Raw genomic sequence first — 25,744 nt, 5'->3', positions numbered from 1 at the left:
CCTCTGTTCTTGTGTCTGAATGAGCTCCCCAACTCAACTAAAGCAAAAATAACCACACAGAACTGACAGAGGAAGATCCATATGTACACATATATAGCAACACACACAAAATACACATATGTAGCAATGGGAACACACACTGTCATGATTCCTACTGAGGACAGCATCCAGCTCAAGTTTCAGTTTTTGGAAAGACATTTATATTTTTTAGATGTGTGTCTTAACCTCTTTAACACTAATTCTCTCATTGTGGTCCCAGTGTGATATATATACATATTAAATAACACATTAAGACTACTTTTCACACTTAGCCACATATCTGAATTAAAAGTAATACTGAAATAACATGACAATTTTTTTTAAAGCTGGTATTAATATGTTTGTAAGTATATGGCTTGTGTCTAATAATTACACTGCACTGCACCCCATTTTGGGTTTTCTCCAGTTTGCCCTCTCAGAACTGCAATTCTGGATTTGATAGTGATTCCTCACCACCGGCCATGACTGTAAATCATATGTGAAGAGGTTGATTTACAGAGAGAAATCACATGCTTCATAGTATGCCATCAGCCGTACAACAGAACCTCTGAATACAACCAGCAAGCACAGCAAATAAAGTCCAGCGTATTTAAATGGAGGGTAAATGTTAATCAGCTGTGCTGAAAGGCTGACCAGATAATGTGTGTCGATGCTGCACTGATCACAAGAACCATCACATTGTTTCTCAGATAGAGGACTATGAAGGAAAGACGGCTGAAGTGGGGGAGACCGAGGCTCGTGTTCAGCAAACGATCCAGGAGAGATTTTGGTTTGTGGACTATGATGAGGGTCTAGTCTCTTTTTTTAGAGGTAGCTGCTGCAGCTCACTTCTTCTCCTTTATTGACTGTTACTTCACTGAGAAGCTCAACCTATAATGGTGGTGGTAAAGACTCCACCCCTACAATCACCTGTCCAGTCAATCGCACTGATTAAACTAATCAGAACAAGAGTTATTGTCGTGTCATGTGAGTTTGTTCATTAAGTTTGGTTAACTCTGTTCGGGAGCACAGCCAACATCCGGTGCAGGATTTTTTTTTGTGGCCCAAAAGTACAATATGATGAATAACACATCAAGGAAATACTAATAAACGGTGGGGATGACTGCAAACAAATATATACATTCCTGGAGAAATTGTGACATTGAATGGATTATCAAACGTTATTACTGTGAAATGAGATTTAGACAAGGCTCAACAGAGCTAAGTCTGTCGGCTTGGCTACACTTCTGAAGAGAAACCTGGTGTTACAGTGTTGCCCTTTCCTTTGTTTCTTTTTTTTCTTTTGCGTCAGAAGTAATGGTGCATGTCAGTTCATGTCACCATGATGTCAGAGCTCGAAATCAGGTTGTTGTGGAGTTGTTGGACTCTTACACAATACTTTGGCAGGAGGACAGAAATGTAGCATCCAAAGGAAACTGATGAGACACTAAGCTAAACGTGTTGACTCTCTAAAGATTTTATATGAAGACATTTAGATTTTTTTTGTTCTCGTTCTGTCTTACAGTGCAAAATGATATCGGCTTGTCTGTTGATGAAACTGATTAATACCACTGACTACCTTGTTTACCTCATTGAAACTGTCCTCTGCTAATGCAAACTCAAGCACACTGTGTGACGCATACTTGGTTCTAAAGCAACAGCAGATCAATACTCTGTCACGTTTGTACGATCCCTTCAGCCAACAGATGGCTTATTTAGCTTAGCACAGGGATTCCTGAACTATGGTACCACCAGGCTCCATCTGGTGGTAAGCAAGGGTCTTGTTGAGCAGTCTGATATGCAGGTAGACACTGTATAACTACTGAGAAAGCATCATAATTTCCTACTTAAAAATATTTCTTCATTGATCTTGTTACCAGCAGGGTTTCCAATTCTCACGGTTTTCGTGACATGCTTGTTTCAGTCTTACGCTCCCACACTGCCTCAACCAATCTCACACCGAATTAGTGGAAACTTTTTGAAAAAAAAAAAAAAATAACAGTTACATATGTTTGGATTGTTACGTGCCAAAAGGCCTGTAGTGTATTTCCTGTTCTGCTCCCCCTGTCATGCGTTTCAGGTGATGCCCTCCCCGAGAGGATTTGGTTCCACCTGTGCAGGTTGTTCTGACTCTCTGATTGGCTACCTCAGGCTGCCGCCTGATCAATCGCTGTCTTGGTCAAGGATTAGCCAGGAGTGTGCTGTGGACTGGTCCTCCCCTTCTTCTCCTCTGGCTACCTGTGCTATGTAGTGGTGTTGAGTGGCTTGTGATTTAAACATGGTTGGAGGTTTTTCTTGAGGACTCTAGGTAAGTCGGGGGTTAGGGTTATACATTTCAAACATAGTTGGTCTATGTTAGACACATTAGATTTAGTGGTTGGTGCCACCCTGTGTTTTGTTGAACAGCCTTTTTTTTTAGCTGAGCTAGTTAGACTTTTGCTTGTTTTGGTTTCAGAGGCAGTGGTTTTGTTAGGCCCATTTTTGTTATATTTTTTTTCTTTCATTTTAGCTCAACCATTTTGTCCCAACCTCCCCATTCTGTCAACCTGTGTTCGACCATTAATAAACCCCTGTATTTTTCTACTACTGCATTGACTCATTTAAATATTGGTTGTTGTGTCGTTGTCCTCCTTAAATCCCACCAAGGAGTATTTATGTTGAGAAAGATTTACAGTTGTGGATGAATTTGTTGGTACACTTCCAGAAAAAGAAAAGAAAACCCCCAAATTTTCCTGGAAAAATTTTAAACTGACAAAAGTAACTGACCTCCAAGATCGTCTTTCAAAATATTAAAAATGTTTTTTATTTTCTATTCAAAAGATTTTTATTTTTTAATCAAAATTGTATTAAGCATTAAAACCTCCTATCTATGTAGCCAGTCTGAAGTTTAAATCAATGAGTTTTATTTGATGAGAAAAATGTTGGTATCTGCGGTGGGAAGTGGTACTTGGGAAATTTGGTTTGTTCCATGGTGATACATGGTCTGAAAAGTTTGGGAATCTCCGGCAAAAGACAAGAGACGGCTGCCGTCTGACCAAAGCAAAAAAAACAAAACTCTACAGGTCTTTATTTCATATGGTTTATCTTGTTCGTTTAATGTGAAGGGGAAAAAAGTGTAAACAAAAGACAGAAAAAACTTTTAGTTTTCCAAGAAGTTATGTACCTGATTGTTTTGGACTTGTTGATATTGTAAGATTGTCAGGCAAGACTCCCAGACATCAGCTGTCTAGATGACAGGGTGACATGCACCTTGGATCAGTGATGTGTGTGGTCAGACTCTGCAGCACATAAAAGCAGCACGCCAAACAATTCAGTTCGGTGACTGAACCTGCACTTTTAGTGTTGCAGGGTTGAAGTTCAAGAGAAGGCAAGGGGTGGCAAAAAAGGTTTAATGATTAATAAAAAAAATAAGTTTGTACTATGAAGATGCGCATGAAAATATAGAATCAATATACTGTATAGATAATAAAAATGTCATTTGAGTTTTACATGTCAATGCAGAGACACAGCAGAGAATCCTCCAGCCCCTGTGTTAATAACTGGTGTGAGAAAATAGTTGTGGCCTGAGAGGAGACGATGTGAGAGACTGCACGTATGCTGCTCACAGCTGGCAGACAGGGCGGGCAGCAGTGTGTGAGTGATGTGAGGGGGTGGGTGATACATTTGCTGCATGTTGGAGGCTGTTGCACTGATTGACATGTTCCTTCATTAGCATGAACACACAACTCTTTTTTTTCACTTAATAATACACACACTGTCATGCTGCTTGAAACACTGACTAAAGCATCAAGTATGGATTCATCTTCCACTGAAAGTACTCCCCAAGAAACGCACTGTTTACTCCTGTTTATCAAAAACTACAGTCTCCAAATGTTCAGTGTTTCCTGAACCTTTTTTCAAAATGTTTGCACTAGATTGGATCAGATGGGGGACAGATGCTCGAACACTTGCTCTGTTTGGTTGTTTCACTGTCATTTATAGCAGTTGCGCACGCACAAAACGGGGCCTGAAAGATGCGAACGCCACTCAACATGGAAAAATCTATGAAAGATTTTCTATGAAAACAAGCTTGACAGGACCTGCGCACTGGTGTGGAAACTCAAACAAACATTTTGGAGACGGGAAATTTGCAACACAGATGGTGAAATGGTGAATTGAAACCAGGTCATAGCAAATTTAAAAGTGATGCTTCTCACACATTTAATTTCACGTCATTTCACATGTTACATAGAACCACTTTATCATTAACATTTGAACCAGCAGTGTAATTTGTGCTAGTGAGCCATAACTATTTTATAAGCATCTTAACATTGTTCAACATATTAGCCACCTGTTCAAAACTCAAATCTAAATCCAGTCAATATTTCACCAGAGCTTTCTCACCCTCACGTTTCCCCTGAGCGCAGAGAGGAGGAGGCTGAACTGACAGGATGTGAATCGAGGAGCCCTGCAGCTGTTGAAATGCAGGATGATGCGGGATGCGACAGGTGTCAAAGTTCAAGACTCGCTTGCCTTTAACCTATTTTAAGTTTGAATGTAGTCCTTTTCACCTCAACCATCATTTAACATTTGCAGAACAGAGCTTCAATAATTTTTTATACTGTGCATATATCTCCCAGGATTATTTTTCAAATAGTGAACCCGACTGTGCTGTGTGTGTGTGTGTGTGTGTGTGTGTGTGTGTGTGTGTGTGTGTGTGTGTGTGTGTGTGTGTGTGTGTGTGTGTGTGTGTGTGTGTGTGTGTGTGTGTGTGTGTGTGTGTGTGTGTGTGTGTGTGTGTGCACTGATACACCATGGTGGCTGCCACACACACTCGTTTCCCCGAATAGAGTCCAGTCGGGTTTCCAGTGGTGAGAGCTTGGGTGTGCCCTTGTTTCCACTACATGTGATCTGACTGTGTTATGCAATTGATTTTTTTTGTCCAACTTTTGAATCGGACCACTTAAAAAAAAAAAAATCTCTGTCTCCTTAGATGAACTCACTGCGTTCACTGCAAGAAGTTGCGGCTGCACAAATGTGGCAAAAAAAATGTGATGTTTGCTCTCTGCTTCAGTGTCTGGTCCATGGAGAAATCACGAGTGTTCATGTACCAGCGGTCACGAAGGCGTGTGTGTAACTCAGGTGCTGATTTTGATCACTCAACACAACTTGAAATACTTACAAATATTAGGCCTATTGTTTCCCCTGCTTTGTGTAGGTCGCTGGCTGCACTCTCTTTCCATGTAACAGCAGCAACTTTTGGATTACCCCTCTATGAATTCAGTCTGGTTATCTTCACAGGATTTTAGATAATAATATAGTAAAATATAATATAATATAATATAATATAATATAATATAATATAATATAATATAATATAATATAATATAATATAATATAATATAATATAATATAATATAATATAATATAATATAATATAATATAATAATAATATAATAACACTGGCATTATCATTGCACACCTACACACATCTCTGGGGCTGCCATCAAACAGCTGCATACCAAAACTCAATATTCTTCCATATATTCTCTTGTCCTCCTGGTGTAGTAGACATTCTCTCATGGCTTCCTGTTATGCGTTGTGTAATAAAGTTATTTTGGCAGCCTGTAATACACGACGTTCGAGTGCAGTGACCCCGAAAACCTGTGGTCCATCAGAATGTCTAAGTTTACACCACCCTATTACTGTCAGTCACAGTTTGGCCACAGAGATGTCGGGCAGACAGTCAACTCTCAGAGTATACATGTCATGTCTTGTTTTCTCTGGAGTGACATGTCTAAAATGTTCCCTCTGTGGGAATGTGTGACATGCATCTCTTGTTTACTTCCACCCATACTTCTAAGTTCAGAACAGTGATCCCTGGAGGTAAATGATGTTTTACAAAAAGCTTATAGCCTATATTGCCTGTTGTGGTGTGTTGTAACAACCTCTGTAGATATTGACATGAATTAAAAACGACAACAGGAATCCTTGTATGTTTCTATTAGTGTGTTCCTCTCTGTGCACTGTCCACCAAGTCTAAATGTCAACTCTTTTCTTCAGTGCTTTTATGAAGATGACTTTCTCTTTCGGTGTGTGAGGATTTATGAATCTGTCAGTCGGTCGACTGCTGCAAGCATAAAAAATAAGCAAAATTCAGTTGCATTTTAGCAGTGCAAAATTTCCCCCTTTATTGTCTCATCCATAGAAACATTTTTGAGTACACTTTTTATGTAAAAGTTTTGTCACCAGGGACTCTGATTCTGGAAAGATGTTGCTGTTTACTTTTTTTCAATGCAAGTTTTCAACTCTGCAAGCAACTCAAATGCAATGCTCTTCACATCCATTCTGCAAGAGAAGAAGCAGGTATGCCAGGTCATGATCTCCAGTCAAAGCAAATTAAACAAAAAAACATCAGCACTACTGCCATTACAGGTTGTGAAATTTAGGTGAACCAGATCCTGAGAGGGTATTCTGTCTCCTGTGGCTTAAGCCCAGGGTGAGGCCGGAAAAAAAAAAGAAGCTATTGGGGTTTCTGGACTCATTTTGTGGCTCTAGACCAGGGGTGTCAAACTCATTTTAGTTAAGGGGCCACATACTGCCCACTTTGATCTCAACTGGGCCAGACCAGTAAAATCATAGCATAATAACGCCAATATTTCTCTATGGTTAAATCATTGGTGAAGGTTTTTGGATGATAAACCCTATTTTAAGGTCTTTCTACAATAAACTAGAAACATAAAGACCAAAAACTCAGACATCAGCCCACTGTTTATCTGCCCCGGCTCTCCTCTGCAGATTCCCTAGCAGCGAGCGCTGCTGCCTGTGGCAATGAGCGCTTCTTCCTCCGGAGCAGACATCGCATTTACGCTGTTTTTGAAGCAATTACTGGATCGATTTAAAAAAAATAAAAATAAATTTTAAAAAATTACAAAACATTTGTACTCATAAACCTCCATATTCTCATAGAAATGCAATTTATGTCTTTCTGTAATTTTCACACTTAGCAAAGTCATCCGGCGGGCCGAGCTGGACCCCCTGGCGAGCCGGATTCGGCCCGTGGGCCGTATGTTTGACACCCCTGCTCTAGAGTATTTCTGCAGATAAAAGGAATTGTGTGGACTTGTTGAATTTTCTTCTATCAAGAGTGTTCAGGTAAACCCTTTGTATCAAACAAAATTGACTTTAGCATGACTTGGTTCCAGCGCTGAGACATCTACTGCTGAAAACGGTAGACCTCTACTCATGCAGTCACACTGCAGCCACATTTGCTTCATCAGCATTCTTTTCGGCTCTTTTCAGCTACAACGAGGCTTTTGATTTCCACATTGCTTGAAACTGAAATGAAGTAAAAGTTAGTTAGAAGTGGGAGAAAGTAGGTCGAACAAGGCAGACCCTGGTTTAGTACTTGAGATTACATTTATTTTGAGACACTACAATGCTTTGGTAGCCAGAAACACTGCTTTTCCTTCATCGCAGCATCCATTCAGTATGTGGGTGTAAGTGTGGTTGAGGAAGAACCTCAGCTGCTCACTCACTGTAAGTGTGCATCATATGAATTACAAAAACTAGAAGTTCAGATGGAGCAGCTTCAAACCTTGAAACAAATCTCTTGCTCTCCAGTTATTGTGATACAGACCATTGACAGATAACTGTTGTGCTTTACTGCTCTGTATATCTAAAACAAATGAGTCAGTGAGATTTGGTGCAGACAAATATGTCAAGCGACAGCTAACTGACTGACCTTTTCCCATTGAATCATTCACATATAGTCAAAACTAGCTTCCTACTAGCGTTAGTCAAACATTTATCCAGGCTGAGCTGCTGATACTGCTTCTGTAAACATCACACGTTGTACTGCACGAACTGCTGAATTCATGCAATATTACTTGACAACTCCTCTGAAGTACATACAGGATGGTTGGGACATGTCTCCTGACAGGACAGAATGTCCCGACCAGTATTTGAGCAAAGCCATTCACGTTATCATTGGTATGAAGTCATATAACTCTGAAGTGCCGTCCCCGACGCTGCGTCTACAAGACAACCAATTTAGACATGCTCGCATCTGATTGGCTGAAAGGGGGGTCATGTGTAAAAATATCATACTTAATGCCGGACACATGCTGCATTCAAATGGGGTCGTATTTACCATGGACATGAAGAGAGTCCATATGAACGGTCACTTCATGTGGTATCCATGACGTCAGAACAATACATTTTCTATAAACTGATGTTTATAGAGGCCATGGAAGTACATTTTTTATCGGATGTTAAGCTAATATATTGTATTTTTAGTCATGAAAAGATATCTTCATAACTTAGATAATGCTGACATCTGAGGGAAATGTTGATCTTCCCAACGACCTCATCTTATTCCTCTGTGCTTTTGCATTTCCTGCATTATGTTACTCCATTAGCTTGCTAAATTCTTAGCCTCTATGGCTAGGCGCTGTCCATGTTGCTGTTGCCTAGCAACGGCATTTTTACGACTTAACCACTTGAACATCAAACACACAACTTCCCATGTTGCAACCACGAGCTCACAAGTTCCATTTGAACGTAGCAACAGAAAAGCTGGAGCTCATCAGTGTGCTGTTAAGTTGTAATCATTCCATACCTCAAGCTCGGGCAAAAATTTACAATATTGATAATAACTTACCCCCTTTTCATCTACTTTGACTTGTTACAGTACGAAAAGCACAGCTTTACTGCTGGTGGCTCACTTCCGTTAAGTGTCCCAGTAAGCGATGGCAGTGAAATGGCACAATCAAAAGCAGGACCTTTGTGTGTAATACAGCCATCATTTATACGCCTGTGCTTTCCCTACTGGGACAAGTCACAATGCCTACCATGAAAAAAGTATTGAGCCCTGAGTTGTGTCCTGCATTGGAATGTAAATGTTATGACAGTTGAAGGGGGTCAGTGTGGATCCAGAGGGCTCGGTGGACAGGTGCGTGAGCTGCCGACTGAGTCTGCCTTCTTTCTGTTTACCCAGCTCACACAGATGGCTACTCCGAAACACTTGCTACCAGTGGTTGTCATCTATGTCAGAGATCCTGCATACAGGGAAACAAACAAGCATCAGGAAAATGATTTAGGTGTAATCTGAGGATCCAAGAATGAGTACTAACACACTGGCTGACAAGAGCGTACGCTGAGGAGTCTTGATTAAGCGATTGCTTACAGGTGTGCTGCTGTAGATCAGGGTTAGTTAGGTTTAATGGTGATCTTTCGAACGGCCCCATCTTTTCTCTTTGTGCATTTGCATATCTTGCATTACGTTACCCCCCTGTTGGTTTGCTAAATTGTTAGTCTATGTGGCTTCTAGACGCCGTCCACATTGCCTAGCAACAGTGTTTTTAAGACTTAACCTCCTTGAAGCGAAAGATACGGTGCACACAACTTCCCATGTTGTAGCCACGAGCTCACGAGTTCCATTTGAATTGTGTACTATTTAGTGAACAACTAGGCAATCTGAATGGACCACTACTGTACAAAACAGTACAGAACAAAATATTTGATGTCACCTTGTGAACCTGGACACTGTGATGTTTTACATCATTTTCTCTGTATTCACGCTCTAATCTCATATTTACAAATTCTGTGGCTGCAGGATCACATTGCACTGAATGCTGTGGAACATTTTATTACAACTAAGTCGTTTCAGATCTGCCATGTGTAAAATATTGTTATATTTTTCTATTTTTCCAGTAAGCAACATAAACCAGATCTGACTTACTGTAAGTCTCTACAAAGTTAGAAATCCCTGTAATAAGTCAACTACCTCAGGTCACCTGACCCGAGCAGCCCGTCAGTTCGTGGTTTTCAACTGTTGACACACTGTGCGTTTCACTTTCTGCTTTTTTACCATTTGGAGGATGTTTACTTTTCTGGTCTGGAAAATTACTTGAATTTTTTAAGTCTTTAATTACACAGTATGTGACTCCTAAACTGTGAGAGCCAACTAAAAGTCAACTAATTCATAAATATGAGGAGATCCTTTACTGGTGTGTGACACAGTTTCTTTTTCTGACGGACATCAGCTGCAGGCAGGGTGATATGTCTTAACTCGTGCTGCTGGAATATTTACAAAGTGATAAAATATAAGAGCAAAGTGATAAGAGACCAAAATATAAACATGCAGAGAGATTCCGTATTTCTAATTTGACAGGTCTCCCAAGACACAGTTTACAAAGAGTATGGTCAGAATTGATGCTTGAATTTTTGGTGAAGGCTACTCTCACCTGATGATCATTTATGACGGCAGAGGTCAGTGTAGCTCATGATGTTAAATATTTAGCACGTCTGGCCGAGTTGCAGGTTAAATCAGCAGTCCCAAATTGTTCTGTGTGTTCTGTTCAGTGTAGTCTTTTCCACTGTCCTTAAGTATGAACTGCAATAGCACCTACTGCCATGCTTTTCCACCACATGGTACGACTCAACTCGACCTGACTCTACTCTCCTTTTTTTTGGTACCAACTTAACATGTTGTGGTTTCGCGTGTCGCCATTCATCAAGTAGTTCGGGGAACAAATAAAATATTGCTTTTCCTAAAGTAGCTTTGCTGGCGGGAGTTCTCAGAGTTTCAGTCAGCTCACCTTGCTGGCAACTTCGACAGAGCTTATACCTAAAACGTCCCAGGCACCAGGTACTAGCTATCACTTCTGTTCTCATCAAAAAAGGCAAGAACAGTCAAGTTGAGCTGAAATGTGCCAGGCGGTGAAAAAACAGCTTTATCCCTTGATGTCTGAGCAGTGATTCATTTAAGATCCCTGACATGTTTTAATATCTATATAAAATACTCATCTTTGAATAACAAATTGTTTCATATTTTTTCCACAAAATGAAAATCTTGTAAAAATGCTTGAAATGACATCTAATCTGTAAAAATTCCAGAAGTGATGATTATGCAAATATATTTCATTTCCAAAGTTTAACTGACCCAAAATGTGTCATTCGTCATCGTAAAGTTAGTTTGTCAGTGTATCTGCACTGGAGGCTTCAGCAGTTAAATGTGGAAGAAAAAAAAAATTAACTGTGGACATTCATCATTCTGCAAGGTGAAGCTTAAACATTCAACTGTTTGAACAAGACAATTTTTTTCACTGTGGCTACGAAAGTGGCTTGGCGAGGAGAGAAAAGCATACAGCATGCATTCATATAACACCTTACCCCCCAGCCGGTTAAGGCTGACACACCTACGCCTTCTCAAAACCCTAAATGTGTTTCTGTAGGAGGTTTTAGTCTGTTAAAAGGGAGATTTTCATTGTTGCCAACTGCTTATATTGAGGAATGACTGTATTTAGTTTCAGTGTTGGTAAAGTGACTTGAGAAGACATTTGTTATGACTTAGTGCTTTTATGTCTAAAATTCAATTCAATTGAAAGAATACTTGCAGAGTTGATAAAAAGGAAACAGCAACTTATTTTTTCAGGTTAAAAGTAATAATTTCTATCTATATCTATTTATTCACAGTTAATTTTCACTCTAAAACAGAATGAGACAGAGAAGACAGACCTGATAGGAAATTATTTCAAATAGGATTGGTGCATTAACAACAATTCCAGTTCTACCAATATATGACAATTATAAACCATAAGGGGCTTCAGTTGAGACTAGAGAGTCTATGACAAGAAGCAATTTAACTTCTTTTTTCATCTATCTGGTGCTTGAAGTTCAGGAACAAGCAGCTCCAGACTGATGGTATGTGGTCAAACAGATAAAAAAAAAAAGTTAAAAAAAAAAAAAAAAGGGTTGGCTACTGTGATGCTGATGATTCCCTTCAAGAAATGTTTTCAAAACTGAAGTTTTCCCTGGATTTGGCTGTTTAAATGAACGAATGGAAATATAGGAAATCCCCGAATCCCTCTTGCCCTTCCTCTCTCCTCCCCTTGACTAGCTACTAAATGGACCAATAGCTTGTCAGCTTTTGACCAAACCACATCCTGTCAATCATTAACTCTGTCCAGTGTCACACTATCAGCTCATGTCATGATTTCTTGCTGTTTCATTCACGTTGTCCCGTCACTCATTACGCTTTTGTCATGCAATGATTGACTTCATTGGAAACTATTTTCCAATGAACAGTTGATCAAGGGCATAATAACATGCCAGGGACGGCAAGTGAATCAAAGGAATATTGAGATTAATGTATTTAGTATTTTCCTTTGAACATTCTGAACCCTTTTGGGCATTTTGAGTATTTCAAAGCCTCTTGTGACTCTGTTATGTGTACCTTTATCTACTTGAAGAATGCATGCACACACACACACTCTTAAATCATACTCTATACTCTGTCACGCTACAGTATAGTTCTTTATTTTACAGAGTGAAGGACATTGTCAAACAGTAACAGTTTACCTACAGTTAAGACTCCTACCAATGTTTAAGGAGGAGTGGAAAAGTTTGAATAAATAGTCTTTGGTGACACAGATATTAACATACAGATAACTTAAATACATAATTTTCTTTAAATACTTTGGCTAAATATATATATATATATTATATATATATATATATATATATATATGTATATACACAGGTGCACACGTCGTTCATCCTGACATCTCTAAACACATTTGCAGACTCAAAAGCAACATTTACAACAGGAACCGCGTCCAGCCTTCACAAGTTCATGACAATTAATTAAATTCAAGTTGTGAGAAACTATCCACACTCATGCTTACATTAAAGTGCTTTCCTGTGATTCTAAAGGAGATCATGAGGATCTCATTTGGGAAATCAGCAAAAAAAAACAAAAAAAAACACACAAAAAAACTACCAAGATCTACCTGTATCTTACGAAACAAATTCCCGTGTGTGTCTTTGCAATAGAGAGCCGTGAAAGGCTCTAGATGTTTTCCATGGGGAGGTATTAACAGTCGTGCACAGTTTGCTCACGCAACTCCGTATGACGCAATGTTTCATGTCACAAAAACATACTGCGGAGAAAAAACAAAGGAGTGGGAGAATAGTCCAGAGCGCAGATCAAACACTAGCAGCACACACATATACGCACACATGCATTGTGTGTTCGGCATAGCGAGTTTTGAAAATTAGAGAGATCCACCAGGATTTTTTTTAGCATTTGAAAAGCCATTTAATGATCTGTCACGAGACATTGATTAGCTCTATTACAGCAGAGACAATGGCATGTTTCACCTCAGCAAGCCTGTGAACAGATAATTATTACCCTGTGACCTCGCGGCCCCCTTGTTTACAGACAGAGCTGAAAAACTAGACTAAATATAAAAAGAAACTGTTGATGATAAAAAGAACTTGAAACACATAAAGAAAGAAAACAACACAATAAGATATAAAAGAATGTGTTATTATATGATGTACTGTAGATCAAATACTGTAAAGTCACTCCGTTAGTCAAGTATTGCCAGGTATTTGGTGAGTTTAAACTAATGTGTTTTCAGGAATACCAAACTTTCATGTTTTGAAATACATGCAAAATGACAACAATAATAATGAACACAAATCTGAAAGGGGCTCTCTGCAAGTAAAGAGCAGCCTACAATGTAGTATGGGCTTGGAATAGAAGTTTATAAATATGCGTTAATAATATGTAGTATAATTATGTTTCTCACCAAAAATTTGGGATTTAATAGATTTGTTTTGCGTGTGGAATGTTTAAGCCCATCAAAATTTTATCATGCTGGATGAGGACAAGTTGACCTCAGTAATTCTCAGTTCATCATCCGCCCACCATTTCAGAGACTGACATAAATAGAGTAAAAGGGCATGTGTTTTTGTGCTGTGCTATTTTGTGTACATATTTGAAATTGGGCACTGTTATACCTAACATTTTGGTCACTGTGGTCTCTCAATACAAATCCGCAAAGTAGCAGGAGAGCTTTTAGACGTCGTCTTGTTACTAATTTTAACCAATTAAACATAATACATGAGAACAACAAGGGTGTCAGCAGAAGGTGTTGCCAAGTATTCCCTATGGGAATGTAAGCAACAGTTGATCTTTTCTTAAAGTCACTTAAAGACCATGGAGAGCCTAATTATGGCTTCCATTTGGGTGACCCACCACAGAAAATCATGACCTAGTTATGATTGTTTTGTTAAAAGTAAAAAATTGTTTTGGTGTTTATGGCTCAGTTCATTGAAATGAATGCAAACCTATTTTTGTTTAAATTTTTCTGAGAGTTCAGCCTAAACCAATGTATGTAAATGGGATTTTTGTGGTGCTCACAACACTAAAATTTAATTTTAAATTCAACAGTGATATTTCTTACCAAATTGAAAGCCCATCTTACTTTGTAAACTCTACAGAAGGAAACTGTACAAATGGAAACCCTGGCTTTATTTTGTTGAACTGGACTTCTGCAAATGTGAAGCCTGCATGCGTCTATATGTGTGCAAGCCACATGCCCTGCTCTTTTTATTTATGTATTAGTTTGCAGACCGTGGGAGGCTCAGGCCCCCCCTCTCCCGCTGTGGCGGTACATATGACTGAAGTGATTAGGTCAGGTTTATTAAACTGCTGTCAGCCTAAAGTCCTGAATTGCAGGGGGAACTTATAAATCACGTGAAAAGGCTAATATTTCAGACTTGGCCTCCGGCAGGGAAAATGCAACGGAGCGCTGATCCGTGGCTCCAAGGTTCACTTTGCCGCCCACTGTCAGCCAACCAACCTGGTAACGCAAAATTGAAATGGATGCTCAGGAGACTCAGTTTCTGTTTGCATTTTTTTCAAAGCCCTGGATGCTGACCCTCTTTCTTTTTTGGTGTGGACTTTATGTGGGGAAGTCCCAACTCAGAATGCTCTTTAACTCTGGTGTAAAACTGGTTTCAAATATAAGCTGCAGTGCTGAAACATAAAGTCCTGCTGAGTGACAACCTGCTTTCCAGGGATGTCAATGTTCAAATTTAAATTGCATATGAGCTCCAAAGTTGGAAAAAGGGGGGCACGGAAAAAGAGGTAAAAGGGTTCATTGGGTCATTTACAGGGTCTTTGGGAATATATTGGTTTTGACAGGGCTCCAGCTCAGGGTGCAGCTTGAAATCCACATTAGAGGCTTAAGTGTTTGATCAATGAGCCATGGGATAACCACTGTTGGGAAGGTCAGTTGGCAGACAGGACCAGGCCACTGCTAGTGTTGAAGACGAGCCTCATTCTTACATTAACAGGATTAAAATGTCAGTCTGAGACCTCTTGGTTTCTTTTGAGAGTTTGGGGGCGGAATCGAAAAGACATCAATGTCCTTCAAAAGGCAACCGTTCTCATGAGCTCAGATTGGTGGGTTCAAAGAGGATTCAGTCAGCCATGATTTTGAATTCCAATCTCTAAAAGGTAGGGGCAACAGCCACTTAAGATGAGTATAATTTAAGTTATGGACAACATCAAACTCTAATGCAAAGACTACCAGTAATACGTTAGGCTAAGAGATAAATAAATGAAGATACAGACAGACTTGCTGCGGGTGTTTGGAGGTGTCAGCTAACTCATCCGTAACTATGGGGGCTCTTAGGGTTAATGGGGGATGAGTCTTCTCTACCGCTCTGACCAATGAGTTGGTAAAGCCGGTGGCTGAGGTTCTGAACTTGGCAGGTTCCCAGGACGCAACCCACTCTCATCAGCTGGGCATGGTGGGGGTAATGGTGACCCCCTCTCGATCCCGTGTGGGCATGGCGACGAGCCCTCAGCAACTTCTGCTCCATCTGCACAGCCTCAGAGGGTCGTGCCCATGCTAGGCCAGGAGAGGCTGTTCTTGCTCCTGACGCCGGAGGGTGTCTTAGGAAACCAGGCAGCCATTTTGGGGATTGGCTGGGGCCTGAAGATGGGACAGCGCTGTTAGTCTGGCTTCCTGTAGCGACGGAGTTATCCTCTCTCTGGCCGAGGAGTTTGTTGAGGAGATCCAACCTGAGAAGAAGAAGAAGAAGAAGAAGAAGAAGAAGAAGAAGAAGAAGAAGAAGAAGAAGAAGAAGAAGAAGAAGAAGAAGAAGAAGAAGAAGAAGAAGAAGAAGAAGAAGAAGAAGAAGAAGAAGAGAGAAATCAGGTGAAAAATTGTCCTGGAGGTTTGTGAGTATTATTCATTCATTGGAATCCAAAGTACATCTCTAACTAGGATTATGGTATGAAATCTGCAGTTATGACCCCAAACGTGTTTTGTGAAGTCACAGTGGACTTCGGCCACCAACATCTAATCAGTTCAACACTGACTTCCACTGAACGTCTGGACACAGCGTAATTCTCTGCTTTGTCCCCGATCCATATGGACACCACACTCTCCTTTTAATTTGCAACATAAAAATGAATGGCTTTTCCCATTTTGCCTTAAAATAATGTGCTGTGAGTCAAACAATATAAACCTGCTTTTAAAGGCCAGTTGGATTTGAGCAAACGACGGCTTTGAGAGTTTTCATCTGGCGGTCCCAGTCCCAGGGGAACACTAACATCTCAGTTGAGAAATCATACAAACCAGTGGAATCAGATTTTAAAAGATTAGTTTTAAGATATTAAAAACAAAAGTGAAACTGTATGGACATGAACACTGTAAAGCGTCAGTTCAACAAAATTACAAAATGTTTTCTCTGTAACTACTGATGGGATCTAGTCATGCGGATAGTCTAATGTGATCAGGCCCTTTATAGAAAAAAAAAAAAAAAAAAAGGCCTCTAAAATTGCACATCCGACTAAATCATTTGTTGAGATGGACATGGTCTGCAGTGCAGTGAACCAGCAGGCATGGGAAGCTCAGCAAACAGAACCTACCGACTCACCATCTGTTCATTGTTTGACAAAGACAGTCATTTCTCACAACTTGACCGTTGTCAGTGCTCCTCACTTAATCTTCAACACTGTGTTTGTGCAGCACAGTGTGACTCAACTCCCGAAGGGTTAACCCTTCAACACTACTGAAGGCTGGCAGGGGGAAATAGAAAAATGATGTTGCACCTGGCAGTGAGAGGATGACGAGGATGAAAATATGAATAGTTTGCTGTAGCTTCTAATTTTGTAAAGAGAAAAGGAAAATACATCTGCCATGTTTACTTTTCTGAGTCAAAGGAAAAATGATTCCACAGTAGCAGGTTTAGCACTATTTCTCCATGTTCTTAGAGGCCCCAGTTGATCTAATTATAAAAAGTGTGGTACACTTGTGAAATGCTGACTTGTGTTCTTTCACCATGAACACTCAGCCTTGAATCATGCTGAGAGGCTGAGATGTGAGACATCACAGCAGACAGCGGTACGTTTGGAATTCCTCTCAGAAATGTGGTGATTTTGACCTACTGAGCTGGTTCAGCTGTCGACTCGCTGCTGGAAGGTTTGGCAGCTTCTCCACTGGTGGTTCAATAAATAGGCAGCAGACAAAGGCGAGCACTATTTTCAGGACAGGCTCAGTGCGCCATGGTGCCACATCACCATCTTAAACTTCACCTGGCCCACACGGTGAAAGTTACATTTGAGTGAACAACAAAGATATTGACATGGCTGCAGTGGTGGACCTGCACCAAATCGCCCTATTATTGTTACATATGTACCACTCGCCAAAAAAAGAAAAGAAAGATGTATTTATTCACTGTAGCTGCATGGCATTTTAACTGTTTTAAGGCTGGCTTTAAAGCTGGTGATAATCATATGAGACTCCATTCTTTCATACCACACAGAACGATAATCTGTGGTGTTGCTGACTCCACCTTTTTGTATTTTGAACACAGGAGGTACGAAGTTCTGCCCAGGCCAAATGAACCCACCCCTGTTGACCTCTTAAACCTTGATACATAATAACTGAAAAGGGAATGGCTGCCATCATTTCACATTGTCACAGCCATTATTAACAATCAAATAAGATATACATGACAAACTAATGCCATACAACCTGGTCAAAATGTCTGGAACTCCAATGGTGTGACATACGGTAGTGTAAGAAAAGCGGTCCCTTGACACCAGTTCTTTGACCTTTTTCTTGGCAAGACTAACTGAGTACCTGGTAAATATATTGCACCTACTTAAGTAGTCTTGTGGGAGCAACAGAGGCTAATAAATACGTGACCATGAACAAGGGCTACATTTTGTTTCTTTATCAGCTTCTTTTCAGTCACAGCTCAAAACAGCTTTGGTCTCCCAATGATCAAACACAAACTATTAAATAAAAGTCCCTTACTTAGGATTGGATTTAAAATGTCTCCATCTTAAACAGCTCCCATTTGTCAAAATTCAGTTGGCTCAGATCTGACATCCTACCTCACTTTAAGTCTGAAATACTGTATAGTACCCTAGAAGTAGACAGGCAAATTTCCATGTCAAACTTGATATTACTGGCTGTGAAGTATGTGTAACAGAAAGCAAAGCCGAGGCCCAAGTCCTGAGAAAGCTTGCCCAGAAGCAACTCCAGTGACACCCTCTATAAATGGACATGACTACCATGCTTTTTGTTCCAGAAGTTAAAAGAATGTTGGAGTAGAGAACTCTTTCACTCTGTCACATTTGATCTCACAGGCCGACTGTTATTATTAGGGGCCTAATCCTAAAACTCAGGACTAATGGAGATATTTGTGATTGGCAGACGATCAAAGATCTCTGAGCTACTTGATCTTTAATTGTTCAATACACTGAGGTTTTTCTAATGCAGGATATCAGCTTTAGAGCTTAGAGCAAAATTTCCATTTGACTGACTGATTGTACAATTCAATGAAAGACCTTGTTTGGTTTTCTTGTATATCAACCACAAAGACGGTGGATGCTTGTTTTAGGTCGTGGAATCAAAATTAAAATCTCCCTAATTTTGATGGCAAGTTTAAGCTATAAGGCCCTCCCTGCAGAGCCTGAACCATACCTTATCCTGAAGGCAACACTAACCCTTCAGAGGATAAGCCCACTCTGAAGCCAATCCTAACCCTTCAGAGGATAAACCCTCTAAAACCAACACTTACCCTTCAGAGGATAAACCCACTCTGAAACCAACACTAACCCTTCAGAGGATAAACCCATAAACCCTCTAAAACCAACACTAACCCTTCAGAGGATAAACCCACTCTGAAACCAACACTAACCCTTCAGAGGATAAGCCCACTCTGAAACCAACACTAACCCTTCAGAGGATAAACCCATAAACCCTCTAAAACCAACACTAACCCTTCAGAGGATAAGCCCACTCTGAAACCAACACTAACCCTTCAGAGGATAAGCCCACTCTAAAACAAAAAGTAACCCTTCAGAGGATAAGCCCACTCTGAAACCAATCCTAACACTTCAGAGGATAAACCACGGACATTATGAAGCCTCGAGTTTGAGTATTACCTGTCGCCATCTTGCTAGTCCCAAGCGGTTTGAAGCCAGAAGTGACCATATTTGGATGAGCTGGGGAGGATCGAGCGGTGAATCTGACTTGAACTGACTAAAAAACCAAGAAGTTGAATGACTCTATGGAGCCGGAGCCATTTTGGAGCCAACCTCTAGCGGCACTCGTTGATATTGCAGCTTTTATACCTTTTATATACAGTCTATGGGATAAGCCCACTCTAAAACCAATACTAACCCTTCAAAGGGTAAGCCAATTCTAAAACCAACACTAACCCTTCAAAGGGTAAGCCAATTCTTAACCCAACCCAAACCTTCAGAGAATTAGTCCTCCTCAACCTTAACCCTGCAGAGATTAAGTTTTGCACTTGTTTACAGCTCTTCTGAATACCCACACTTAAAAGGAGTGAAAAGTTGTCTGTTGTAGAAAAGCAAGTGAGACCTGACAATCAGATGGTCATTGCATTTTGGTTGAAGTGAAAGTGAAAGAAACAGCTGTGTAACAACTGAAAAGAGTGCCAATTCCTACCTAGGAAAGCTGGGTGGGGAGATACTGCTGTAGCGGAAAAAAATCCCCTTGTGGGATTAATAAACTAACTAACTAACTAACTATCTGTCTGTCTGTCTGTCTGTCTGTCTGTCTGTCTGTCTGTCTGTCTATCTCATAGTACCATGCAGCTGATACACTACATGATTACCAGAGAGGCTCAAGCTTACCAAGGGCAGCCTTAATCAGCAGCAAATATGGCACAATCATGTTTAATCTTCTACTGAGTAACAGTGGGGAAATTGTTCTGAGAAAAAAAGCAGCACAAAAATACAGCAAAGGTGATTTATTTAGCACCAAACACAGGTCCTACTTGTTAATGAGCAGTTTTGCTCTCATAACCTCCTCAGTGGGATGTAACTTACCATATACAAGAAATTCTGGCCTTTGAGATCGCTTATTATATTGAGTGGATTACTTATACATTAATCAAAAGGATGCTAAGTTAAAAACTATACGTCGGCTCTGAAAATACATATTTCTGGTTTGAGTGGATACAACACTCACAATCATAGCATCAAACAACAGTAGGTTTTTTTTTTCCCTGAGAAGTCGCCATTGTTTCTGGTAAGCCGTTTGATAAACAGTATAAGCCGCTTCTCTTACAGTATGCAAATACAGCGTGCAAGCGCATTCAGGCCTCTAGAATGGTGACGTGAAGGTGGAATTTAGGTCTTAGACATTAATCCATAGTGGAATTCTCTGCCTGCCTGGTCGCAGCTTTCACCTCAGCTTCAGCCTGCGTTTGGTCAGTTTCACGCCCATGGAGCCTTATGACTGTTTGTACCGTACATATACCTCTGAGCAAGCCTATCCTAAATCTCTCTTTACAACAAGCTACAAATTAAAGAGGACATATCACAAAGAGGCCTCTCTTCAAATGATTTACGGCAGACTTAATCCTTTTTTCAATCATTCTACATGCATAAATGTGGTTTTCTGAGAGTAATGCTCCTGTTGTTCCTTGATGATGTGTAAACATGTTAAAATGGTCAGAATGGACCCAAAACCAACTGCGTACGATGAGACCTTCACCAAACACAAGCAGGGCAGAAAGCCACCCTGTGGGAGATGAATTCAGTCTGTTTCTTGGGTAAATATTATGTTAAGAGTATCTATGTGGGATGTCTGAACCTTACTCTGTTCAAATCCCAGAGCAGGTTAATTATTTAGCAAATCGTTTGGAGAAAAACATGACACTATTTGGCCCTGAAAGGTTGCGGCCACAGCATCTACACACAGACTGATCTGTCATGTCATCGTACCCGGGTCCAGACGCAGCCAGCGCTGAGTGGATCCGTGTCACAAAAGCGTGACCGCAAATCAGCTTTACATGTCCTCCGCCTCAAAGCAACGAGCCACTTCCCACTTCTGGAATCTGTATTGTAAAGCCGCTTTGCTTCTAAAGCCATATTTAACTTGTATGGCTGCTGAACTTGGCTATTTTCCCTCACGAAAAAAAACAACTCAAGATGTTATGTAAAACGACAATGAAGGGTATGCGTTGCATGTTATCCGAAGGACATGCAATTTCTCCTTGTTAGGAAAGCTGGCGTTACGCTTTGTTACAGCGTCTTTGTGGAATTTTGTCATGTCCTTATCAGGACACATAGAGACAACATGGACGCTAACACAGAACAGAGAAGGAATGACAGACATCTGAGCTCCAACATACTCAGCGCCTAACAGGAGAAGAAAAATGTGGACTGGTCATGTCTGTTATTATCATGTTGTCAGCGTGTGATGGTAACAGACCAGGATGTGCTCAAGAGAGGAGGGAGAATTTACTGTCCTAATAAAAGCCAGGCAGAACATTTAAGAGAGATGATGTGCAAATTTAGAAACGTGGAGGCTTGTGAAGCAGGATGGGTGGCGGCAGAGGGAGATCTCAAATATATTTGTAGAGACAGTTATCGGCTACAGTAAAAAAGTCCTCATGAAAATCAAACTATCCAACTGCATGGCTTCAGCAGATGTATTTTACTTGCTCAACAATACTCTGATCCCCATAAAGAAGCAGCTTCAGGCACATGATTTGATGGAGGGGCGGGGCACCCATCCGTAGAGCACAGTTGTGCTGTTGGTGGGATGCTGCGGGGGGGATCATGTTCACGTTGCTGCAGATGGGTTGTTGTACGGATAGTATGGATGTCACGAGAACTGATAGTGTTACCAAGTTTCCAAATTTTGGAAAACGTGATGGGACTTGTTTTCTCTGGTACCAAAACATGTGGTGCCTACTGGGGGAACTGGACGATGACAACATGTGGAATTGGAGGGATAAGTACAAGTCCAACAACAGGCCTGTTGTGACTTCTGGGGCCAAAAAAAAAGCTCAGAAACAAAAATCTAGATCTGTAAACACAATTCAACCTGAGGGAGTTTCGGTCATTCATCACCATGTTCATATCCTGAAATGTGATCGCTATTGTATGTGAAGTGCGACAGCTGCATCTCTTAAAGCGATGCTCCACACAAAGTGCACACAGGCTAACATTAGCTTGTTTTTGCCGCAAAGTAGACAACAAACACCCGACCAAACAACCAAACAACCGAGAAGCTGACAAATGTTATAAGTATTTAACACAACTACTGACTACATTCCGCTGTTTTTTTTAAATATTGCATTTTTTTATTGTTGTCTAGTATACCAAGAACACTTATTTTTTTTACCTTCCTACTTTTCAACTTCCAGGCAGCTGGGCTCAACAGTAGACATTCTTTACCGGCCATATAAAAGTCGATTTAAAAAAAAAAAAAAAATTATCTTTTGTTTTGTTTCAAGTAACACCAATGTATATTTTATTCCTTACCCGCCGTGGTGACATAATTGAATGTTCTAATTATACAATGTATAAATCCCACTCAGCTGCTGCATCAATTTTCTCTGCAAAACCACAGTGACGACTCGAGCCTTTCACATTTTCAAATGGAGATGGGACTGATGGGGTGTTACTAAGAAGATGTAATACAAACAGAAGAACTTTCCCTTCTTTCAGCTATGCTTCAGTAGAAGGTGTTTGACGGTTTAACACACCGTGAAGCACAAGAGATCCACACTTGTGTGCTTGCCAACCTGGATAAAAATTCCACTCTTTGATCTTCTTATACTATTTTAGGTATTAGATGTTAAGGTGCCTGTTTCACAAGGGGAGCTCTGCGTCCTACGGTTCAGTTACATGAATGTGTCACAAAGGGTTTTTGGTCAGTTAAATGTGTCGAGGTGAAAGCCAAAAGAGAGGTTGCCTGTTGCATATTTGGTGAAATGGGCCTCTGGTTAAAATCCAGTTCGGGATCTTTTTAGCATCTTGTCTTCTTCTCTAATCAAAATTATTTAAAAAGAAAAACCCAAATATGATTAAAAACAGCTACTGCTCACAATATCACAGCTTTGAACAGCTTTGTGACTTCTTAATCAGGTAGAATCAGCTGCGATGTCTTTGTTGGTCCACATTCGGTTTGCTCAGACATAATTCGAAGGAAATGTATGGAGAGGAAGGTCTCCGGGGCCCAACTCATCAGTCTGAGTCTACCTCTGATTTACATCAGGACTGGCACTGAGCCAGAAGTTGTGTATCCAGAATCCACCAGAAGAGGGCACCTTTACACCAACTCATCCCCCACTCCACACTTCCTCATCAATGAAACTCCAGACACATATTGCATCGCTGGCAGACCTCCTTCTCACATCAGAGTGGGTACACTGCACTGGACTTTTAGCAATCAACACTAGTAGTTGTGCTGTTGCCTAAGGTCTTATGCAGAGATTTACGATTATAAGCTCTGCCACTTAAAGGGTGGAAAAGTACAGGTGCCATTCACTGCCTCACACAATCCTGTACAATAGCCTATGATGGGATGTCTGGTCGGGCTATTGATAGAGGAAACTGAAGAAAGAACTGGTTTTCCCACCTTGGAAATGACATATTCCATTCGTAATTACAGGGAGATAAATACAACAAACATCTATAAACAGTTACTCATGTGACACCAAAAGGTGGATGAAAAAAGATGTAGCAGGAAAACAAAAACAGTCATACTTGTGAAAAAAGAAATCAGAGATAATAAAGACAATTCATTATATTGTAGAATGTAGATTAACTGCAATATTAACGTGGCATTTTTACTGGCAAAGCTAAAAGGCCACATTTACTGGAAATCTGCTACCGAATGCCAAATTTACAGGAAATTTCACACGCTTTAAATCTTATCCCATTTCATAACTTTCATAATGACATGATCACTCACCTAAAAGGGAAACTAGGTATTTATTATACCGGTACTAGTAATAGCCTTTAGAAAATAAAACCATAAAACATAATAAGAATACTGTGATTGTGATCACCCTGATTACAGGCAGCACATGAGCCACTACATTGTTCAATATGACAGAAATAAAATGGACATTTACATTTGGTTGGATCTTTGTGAAGTTTTCAAAACGAATAGGTTAACAGTTTATGTGAATATAAATAATAATAATAATAATAGTAATGCCACTTATCTCAAGGAGAAAGAAAGTGTTTTACTGTATCATTGGCCAGCCTTTGACCTTGCAGACACTGAGCAATGAGCCTATTTGCCCCACACAACAATAGCTGTCACGTTTACACACACTAACCCTGATATGACTTGTTACACAGACTAAAGGGAAAGTGTTTCAGTATTTCAGTATTTTTGAGTAGATCAACTAAGAAGTGAACCAAGTTGCAAACAAAAGGAAAAGTGAAGGTTTTAAACACAGCATTTGTGTTCAGCCTGTTATGTTTGCTTGTTAAAACGACGGCAAACGTCAATTAACACTTAAACATTTGGGGAAATTACCGGCAGTGAACAATATTCTAATGGTAAAATAAAAAAATTAAAACGTTTTAAAAGCGTTGCAAGAAAAACCACATAAGTTTTTAATGGAACAAAGACGTTCAATCCACCATCTAACGACATTATCAATAATTCACATGTAATAAACCATATTATAGTGTGTTTTTTTCCATCCATGAAGGCCAGTGTGGTCATTAACTGGCTCCAAGTCGCCTATTTGGTGACGCAATACTTTTGAAACGAGACAACGTTAAAATCAGCTCCAGGTGTGATTATGTTTAAGTAGCCTACAATCAGCCAATCAGGAGCAGCTCTTCTGCTAAATCATTATTGAAAGTGCCGCAGTAGTAATATTAGCAACAGAAGAAATAGTAGTGGCAGTAGTAAAAGTAGTTAGTAGTAATAATAAGTCGGTTGTCCTACCGGTTCGTGTCGGGACGCTCCTCAGCAGGCAGAGCCAGCAGCTGCTGGAGGCAAACCAGGCTGATGCAATACACAGTAAGCGGGAGAAGGGACCACATCTCCGGGCCAACTTGAACTGTACACCCTCTCCCTGGGAAGGAGGGGGCGACCTCACGGACTGGACGAGGTTTAGATCCCAAGAGTGGGAGGAAAAAAATAAAAACGAAAAAAAAAAAAAAAAAAAGTTTGATGCTGGGTTCAGATATCCAAGTTTGGCAGATTGGAGACAGCAGATGAAACCTTTGGGGTGGGGGGGAAAAAGTAGAGGTAATACCCTAAATGATGGATTAACCTGTTGCTTATAACAGAGGAGAGAGCCGGTGATTTTCCTTTCATTCATTAAAAGCCTTCACTTAATGAGCAGCTGTTAAAACGCACCTCACTAAATATATCCCCAGTGGAAAAGGTCTGCTTAGGAACCTACTTCATAACACCCATTCAACTAATGACACTCTGAAAATGTCACACACAAAAAATACAACCTAAATGCATTGTGCAAATCATTATCTGAACTGCTGCATTTTAGGAATAAAATCTTCCATAATGTCAGTAAAGTCAAGTCTTACCTTCTAGGTAATCAGAGGACAAATTCTGAGTTTAGTTGAGTTTTTTTTTCTCCCATGAATCCAAACGTGTTGGTCAAGATCAAGCTC

General features: G+C 40.2%; 1 protein-coding gene across 1 annotated transcript; it reads right to left on the bottom strand.

Moving 5' to 3' along the window:
* Positions 1–12,310: 12,310 nt before the first annotated feature.
* Positions 12,311–25,744, bottom strand: adm2a (adrenomedullin 2a). The gene is made up of 3 exons (XM_069713203.1): positions 25,658–25,744; positions 25,053–25,331; positions 12,311–15,880 (listed from the first exon to the last, which is right to left on the bottom strand). The coding sequence occupies exons 2-3, from the start codon at positions 25,148–25,150 to the stop codon at positions 15,463–15,465; spliced, it is 516 nt and encodes a 171-aa protein (XP_069569304.1). The 5' UTR covers positions 25,151–25,331; positions 25,658–25,744; the 3' UTR covers positions 12,311–15,462.

Source organism: Brachyistius frenatus, unplaced genomic scaffold (genome assembly GCF_029030835.1).
Source record: "Brachyistius frenatus isolate BFR_SWC_R1_liver_20210118 unplaced genomic scaffold, ASM2903083v1 Contig_116, whole genome shotgun sequence".
Classification (NCBI taxonomy): Eukaryota; Metazoa; Chordata; class Actinopteri; family Embiotocidae; genus Brachyistius; species Brachyistius frenatus.
This window is presented reverse-complemented; position numbering and strand designations above follow the sequence as displayed.